This window comes from Phacochoerus africanus, chromosome 11, assembly GCF_016906955.1.
Source record: "Phacochoerus africanus isolate WHEZ1 chromosome 11, ROS_Pafr_v1, whole genome shotgun sequence".
Taxonomy (NCBI): Eukaryota; Metazoa; Chordata; class Mammalia; order Artiodactyla; family Suidae; genus Phacochoerus; species Phacochoerus africanus.
In genome coordinates, this window is record NC_062554.1 from 12,096,285 (window position 1) to 12,103,968 (window position 7,684).

Here is a 7,684-nt window from a genome sequence, read left to right on the forward strand (position 1 = left end):
GATAGCTAGCTGATCCCCATGCTGAATGAATCTTGCAGGAGCAGAGAACCAGAGCCCCAGAAGAAGATTAGCCTCCTGGGAATGCGCAAGCATCCTGGAGAGGACATTAGCCTTTCCATAACTGTCACGAAATTGAGATTTAAGATTTTTAAATACCCAAATTGAGATATTTAGATCTTATGGGGAAGGGTATCTTCCTGGAAGCAGATTTCAGACGTGTAATTACTAATCAAAGGATATGAACTTTTTCTTCAGGCTCTTGAGGAGTAATGTTGAATTGCTTCATGATATTAGGTTCAAACAGACATTCAGAATTTCTCCACTTTAATTTTCCAAAAAAAAGAAAACATAGAACAAGCTTTGAAAATAAGGAAAAAAAAAAGTAGATGCAATTACTGAATTAAAACACTCATTGAAAATGACTTCGTTGCCTACAATTTGACGTTTAAATTTGAAATTCCCTGATTCAGTACTAATTCCTCAAAGACTGACATTTATACCTCACCTTCAGTCCTAGCGAACCCAGAATAGCTGGTCATCCTACTAGGTGGGGAAGGGGGCCATGTACCCCAGACCTGAACTTAGGAAAGATGAACGTGTCATCCTTAGAGTTGCTTCATGTCTTTGCTTGAGAAGCAGAACCTGAGAGTCTCTTGTTTCCGTGGTTTATGGAGGGTGTGTTCTCAGAGGAAGGAGAGTGAGGGAAGCAGGGGAAGCAGAGGAAGACCATTAAGTAAGAACGACGTGTTCAATGAAGACTCACTTTGACTTCAGCCTAACCCCACAAGGAGGTCTAGACAGAAACTGTATCAGCTGGTTCCTCCTTGAGACAATAAGAGCTTAGTCTTCTGTATTTCCACACAAGTGACACGGTCATGCATTTCTAGAGCAGGTCTCAAAATTAAAGGGCATCAGAATTAGGAGGCTTGGGAGTTCCCGTCATGGCGCAGTGGTTAACGAATCCGACTAGGAACCATGAGGTTGCGGGTTCGGTCCCTGCCCTTGCTCAGTGGGTTGAGGATCCCGTGTTGCTGTGAGCTGTGGTGTAGGTTGCAGACACAGCTCGGATCCCATGTTGCTGTGGCTCTGGTATAGGCTGGTGGCTGCAGCTCTGATTCGACTCCTAGCCTGGGAACCTCTGTATGCCGCGGGAGAGGCCCAAGAAATGGCAAAAAGACCAAAAAAAAAAAAAAAAATAGGAGGCTTTGTTAAAACAGACCGCGGGGCCAGCTCCCAGAGTTTCTGATTCCCTAAGTCTGAGGTAGGGGCTAGAGAATTTGTATTTCTAACAAGTTCCCACCTGTTGAGGATGCTGATGGTCTTGGGACCACACTTGGAGAACTGCTGCTCTAGATAGGACGCTTTAGCAGCCAGCACTGACAGCATCAGGGAAAGGAGACCTGAGCGGCATCTACTCCAGACATAAGGTGGCAGTTTTCCTCAGGAAGGCACACACCAGGGCTAGAAGACTGGACCACAAGCGGCAGCTGGTTAAATTACATTTTTAGGTCTGACTCTAGATTCATGGCATCCTGTTATTTTCCTGTTGTCAAACTGCATCTCCAGCCGTGGCATTGTTCAGACACTCCAGATCATCTCCACCTGGCCACTGGCCTTCGAGGGAAGGGCCTGGCAGGGACGGGAGGCTTTAAAGAGGGAATAATAGAGTCAACAGCAATGAGTGAAAAGTCTTTAAAGCGGAAATAAATATTCAGGGGCGAGACGCAAGTAGACCACGTTGGAAGTTTCCGATGTTTGTTTTTGAAATTAAAGGATGATGGCCGCGGAGGGCAACTAGAGCCCATACAGACAGCCCCCTCTCCTGGGGATCACCACCAGGTGAAGCAGAAGGAATAGAAGTAATTGGCCGGCAATCCAGGGTGCTTTGAACACTGTACCTGGTACCCTTGGGCCTTAATATCCATCTTCACGCAGTCCAGGAGGTGATCAATGGTCGGGGCTGCCTTCCAAGGCCCAAACTTGACCACTGACCTCTTGTCCGCTTCCAGGAGGCGAAGGGTGTCCGCACAGTTTGCGTCATCCTTTTCGTTGTGCACCACGCACACCAGCACTTCCGAATAGCGTGCCGCCACGGCCTCCGCACGTGCCAGGCGTACCATGAGCTGCAGGTTCTCGCTGTAGCCTGGCACCCGCAGCAAGAACTGCTTCCGAGCCACCTGCTCACCAAAAATCTGTGGCATGTCCTCCAGGAGTTTGACCAAAGGCTCAATTTCGTAGTACTGAGCCTCACGGTACACCTCGGGGATATGCTGCCTGGGCAGCTGCCCGCTGCGCAGATATTCCAGGATGGGTCCAAAATAGGTGCCAGGGCGATCGATGAAGAAGCGTCCCTCTGCGTCTGTGCAGGCCTTGGCTGAGCTGGAGAACATCTCCGCCAGCTTTGAGCCCGGGATTTTTCTCAGGGTGCCCAAGGTGGTGGTATAGAACTCACCCCCGACATTGAGCTCCACCACAGGAGATTCCTGAGGGCACAAGAGGCAGAGTGAACTAACAGCGCCAACTCCAGGGAACTCGATGTATGTATGTATGTATGTATGTATGTATGTATTTACTGTATTTTTGTCCTTTTAGGGCCACACCCAAGGCATATGGAGGTTCCCAGGTTAGGGGTCGAATCAGAGCTGTAGCTACTGGCCTACGCCACAGTCACAGCCACGCAGAATCCGAGCAGCATCTGCGACCTACACCACAACTCATGGCAACGCCGGATCCTTAACCCACTGGGCGAGACCAGGGATCGAACCAGCAACCTCATAGTTCCTAGTTGGATTCGTTTCTGCTGCAGAACGCCTTATGATTTATTTTAAAGAATATCCTACAGAAATTAGGGGAGCCGTATGATGGGTTTCTGCTATTGGAATGTTCCTCTTACTTAAAGGGGTTGTATTTATATGTATAGCTCCAGAGAGTGATCATTTTAAGGAAGAAAATATTTCACTGTGCATTTTAAGGAAGAACGTATTTCACATAAAAGAATACCCATTCTAGCTTTTGAATTTTCTCACCGAGGTCAGAGACTATTCGTAGAGGAGGCTGCTGTGGAAGCAAGTACCAGGGACAATACATCTAAAGTGGGTGGCCTGGAGTCCCCGTCGTGGCACAGCAGAAACAAATCCTCTAGGAACCATGAGGTTGCAGGTTTGATCCCTGGCCTCGCTCAGTGGGTTAAGGATCCGGTGTTGCTGTGAGCTGTGGAGTAGGTTGCAGACACGGCTCATGTCTAGAACTGCTGTGGTTGTGGTGTAGTCCAGCAACTGTAGCTCCAATCAGACCCCTATCCTGGAAACCTCCATATGCCACGGGTTTGGCCCCAAAAAGCAAAAAAAAAAAAAAAAAAGTAAATAAAGTGCGTGGCCTGTGGCAAAGCATTTTCCCTCCTTAGTCCTCAGTTTCCTTATTTATAAAATGGGGATATGGAGCTATTGTGAAGAGTTCCCGAAAGAGATGCTTAGATCTACGATAGAGTTTTTTTAAGAAAAGAGAGAGGGGAGTAGGTATTAGGGGTCAAAACAGTTTCAACCTTTCAGGAAGTCTAAAGAAACCACAAGTGTATTTATTCAGTAATTATTTCCTGAATACTTACTGTGTATCTACATCCTGTGCTGGAAATGGGGGTAAAAATTCTTATTTCAGGAGTTTCCGTCATGGCGCAACAGAAACAAATCCGACTAGGAACCATGAGGTTTCAGGTTCAATCCCTGGCCTTGCTCAGTGGGTTAAGGATCTGGCATTGCTGTGGCTGTGGCTGGCAGCTACAGCTTCGATTAGACCCCTGGCCCGGGAACCTCCATATGCCGCTGGTTCAGCCCTAAAAAGCCAAAAAAAAAAATCTTATCTTGCATAGATCAGAGGTTCTGATTAGCAGTTGACTTGACTTTGATTAATAACTGGAATTTGTTTGATGGGTGGTTTGTTTTTTTTTTAAGATATGGGCCCATGGGATTAAATAACAGGAATAACGTTGGTGGTGACAAGGTCAATAACACCCATACACAACAGGTATAAAACTGCCTCATAAACGGGATGGTGCAAATGTAAGTTAGATTTAGCTGTTCACCAGATTTTTTTTTTAAGTCTTTTTGGGGCTGCATCTGCAGCATATGGAGGTTCCCAGGCTAGGGGTCTAATCGGAGCTCCAGGTGCTGGCCTACACCACAGCCACAGCAATGCCAGATCCAAGCTGCGTCTGCGACCTACACCACAGCTCATGGCAACACTGGATCCTTAACCCACTGAGCAAGGCCAGGGATCGAACCCGAAACCTCACAGTTCCTAGTCGGATTCGTTAACCACTAAGCCACGACGGGAACTCCAGGGATTGGCTCTTTTGTGGATGGTGTGTTGGAGGTTGTCCAGGAAGGTTTCCTAGGGAATGTGACGGCTGCTGCTATGGAAGAGATCTGTAGCGTTGGAGGGAGGCTGGATTTCCTACTGTCTTGCAGTGCCAAGGATAGGGACAGGACTCAGAAGTGTCCTTCAGTCTGATTTAGGAGTGACTTCTTTTACAATTTGTCCGTGGGCTCTACCTCTCTGATTAAAGGACTGGAATTAAGAGAGCTCAAAACAGCCAAACTGCTGGGAAGAATGGAGTCACCATGGCAACAGCTTCTACCAAGGGACAGTTCTGCTGGCTGGAGTGAAGGGAGAGGAGAGGATGCACCTGACAGCAACCAAACAATACAGCCTGGAGAAAAATAAGCCCAGAACCTGTGACTCCCTCTTTCTCCTGTAAACCTCAAGGCTTCTTGGCAAGGCTGTGTGGTCCACCCTAAGGTGGCTTCATAAAGCAGACAGTTAAATGTGAAAGTGTAGCCTTTAACCCCTGAATAGATGAGCTCTCATCACTCCGTACCACTGAAAGCTCACAGGTGCTCTCAACATCCCCACAGGACAGGTGAGGAAAGCTCAGAAAGAAGGATCCTACAGCTGGGAAGTGAGGAAGTCAGAGCTGGGATCAGCATCAGTCTGACTCCAGCACAATATGGAGTCAGATGTCCTCCCCCAGCCTCCAAACATCCAGTCCCACCCCTGCCAGCAGTTAGCTGTGCTCCTGGGCATCACAGTTCCTCCTCTGGGCATAAGCTTAGTCGTCTACAAAATAGAGAGGCAAAGCAGAGGAAGAGCCCTCTGTCTCTCCAGCTTGGAAAGTTTAAGGAATACAATCACTTCAAAAGTTGTTTCCGAAGCTCATTTCCATTTCTAAACAAAACAGTTCTCGGCCCAGGTTCTTTAACAACCACGACCTGGGCCCTGTTCCCAAGCTTCTTAATTCTGTCTCTTTGCCCTCCTTGTTTTCTTTCCTTTTTGTTTTTTAGGGCCGCACCTGCGGCTTAGGGAAGTTCCCAGATAAGGGTCTAATTGGAGCTGGAGCTGCCGGCCTATACCACAGCAACAAGGGATCTGAGACAGGTCTTCAAACACAGCTCACGACAACATTGGATCTTTAACCCACTCACCGAGGCCAGGGATCGAACCTGCATCCTTTGGATACTAGTTGGGTTCATAACCCTATGAGCCACAACTGAAACGCCTTCCTCTTTTTTTTTTTTCCCCCTAAAAATTCCAAATCTCTTTGGAAATCCCAGACCTACCTCATCAATAAATAACACTGCATGTATTTCTAGCAGATAAAGACTTTTTTTCCATTCCTCTTTTGGACCACCTGCCCTTCCTCATGGCCCCTCTTCCTCACCTGTTCTACCAGTGTCCCATCTGAAGCATTTCTAGGGGGGCAAGCCTGACCCAGGCCCTGTGTGCATGAGCAGGGAAATGTGGTCTTGAGAAGCCTCTGCAGGGAGCCAGGCTAATGCTGGCCACAAGGACGCAGGGATGAATCAGACAGGCCCAGCTCTCACCCCACCGAAGAGTCCTCCATTTTCTCAGGTCACCTTTAGTCTAGTCAGTGGAGGGACATCTCCGTTCATATGTCCCCCAAGGTCCAAGCTCTCTCCCCACATCACGACTTTGTACCCTCTTAATTGTCTGAGCCAGAAACTTAGACTGTAATCTTGCACTCGGCTCCCATCTCCAACCTCCTCACACACAAATAATGAGTCGCCAAGTCCTGGCGATTCTAAATGCCTGGTCTGTTCCATGGCTCCCGCCTCTCTCAGATGACCTCCCCCAATCCAATCTCGACTCTGAAACCAGAGTAGTTTCTCTAAAGTTCAAATCTGATCTGGACCCCACCTGCATTAAATACTGCAGTGACTCTACATTCCCTTACGACTTTACAGATTAATTCTAGATTCCTTTTTTTTTGGGTGGGGGGGGGCGAGGGGAGGGTAGGCAGCAGAAGTTGCAGCAGAAGTTCCCAGGGCCAGTGATCAAGCTGTAATACAGCAATGACATGATCCTTAACCCACTGAGCCACATGGGAACTCCCCAGATGAATCTTTTGTTACCAGTACCTACTGCAGGGCTCAGCACACCAGAGATGCTCAATAAGTTGTCTTTTTTTGAACACGGCTTACCCTCAGCACTGACTTACAGGAGCGCCTGGGATTCTGATAAAGGCCAATCGTGTGGTACTTGGCATCACCCACGGTGCTGGGTTTCTCCCTTGGCGGATAATTAAGTCAGATATTTATTGCGCACCTTGGGCAGCCCCGCCTCTGAGCAGGTGACTTTGTCAATAGCCAACAACAATAAGGTTATCATCACCCTGTTGGAAGGAGCCACAGCCCCCCCACTGCTGGATCCGCCTTCCCTTCCTAAAGTCTAGCGGGGGAGGGATGAGAATGTTCTGATCCCAGATTGCTTTGGACCTTTTCCAGATCCTCCCCACCTGCTCCCCTACCCAAGGCGTGGCAGGGGCAGGCAAGCAGGAGGACTCGGCTAGAGGGCAGGGGCAGGCTGGAGAGAGGTGGGGGTCCAGGCGGAGAGGTAATGATATTCCGGCCAGGGAAGTAGGAGGAGGGGCAGCGGAAGATCGGTGGAACGGGACAAGCCAGAGGACTGAAAAGATGAGTCACAAGCGAAAGGGAGGACGCAAAGGTAGCCAAGCAGGAAAGAAGGCAAAGGGGAGAGGCTGGACGGAGCCGGAACCGGAACCGAGGCCGTGGCGCGAAAAGAGAGACCAAAACGGCGAGAATAAATAGCAAAGGAGAAGAGAGCATCCAGCGGCGGGCCGGGACCGCGCGCGAGAAGCAGAGGGACTGAGACCCGCGGGGACGGAAGGACGGGGGACACTGGAAGGCGTGAAAGATGGCAGAGGCGCGGGGCTGGAGCCGGCCTGTCCCTTCGCCCGCCCGGGGCTTCGCACTCACCCTCCGCGGAGCCGCTGGGGGCGCCGCCCGGCCAAGTGGCCTGGAGCCGGGCGCCGAGACCAGGCTCATCATTCCTGCCCCGCGGGAGCTGCCTCTGCGCGGCAGGGCTGCCCCTCGCCAGCCCCGCCCTGCCTGCCACGCGCCAGGTCCTTGGAGTTGGCGGAAGTGCACCCGCCTTTCGCCCCGGGGTGTGGGCGGAATCCGCACCCAGGTGTGGTTGGAACTCCGACTGGCCTGGCTTTGGCGGGCTTCCGGTGAAACCCCACTAGTCACTACCCGTCTCTGGCCAGGCGGGGGAGGCAGAGGCAACTGACTTTGACCTTGAGACTCTCCACTCGCTACAGTCCTAGGGGGTAGAGGATGAGCAGCAACGCCCATTTAACAGGTAAGAAAAA

The 7,684-nt window shown here is 50.2% G+C and overlaps 1 protein-coding gene across 1 annotated transcript; it reads right to left on the reverse strand.

Moving 5' to 3' along the window:
- Positions 1–307: 307 nt before the first annotated feature.
- On the reverse strand, positions 308–7,414 carry KCTD14 (potassium channel tetramerization domain containing 14). The gene is made up of 2 exons (XM_047753227.1): positions 7,290–7,414; positions 308–2,483 (listed from the first exon to the last, which is right to left on the reverse strand). Exons 1-2 carry the CDS (start codon positions 7,359–7,361, stop codon positions 1,830–1,832), a joined length of 726 nt encoding a protein of 241 aa, XP_047609183.1. The 5' UTR covers positions 7,362–7,414; the 3' UTR covers positions 308–1,829.
- Between the last annotated feature and the right edge of the window lie 270 nt (positions 7,415–7,684).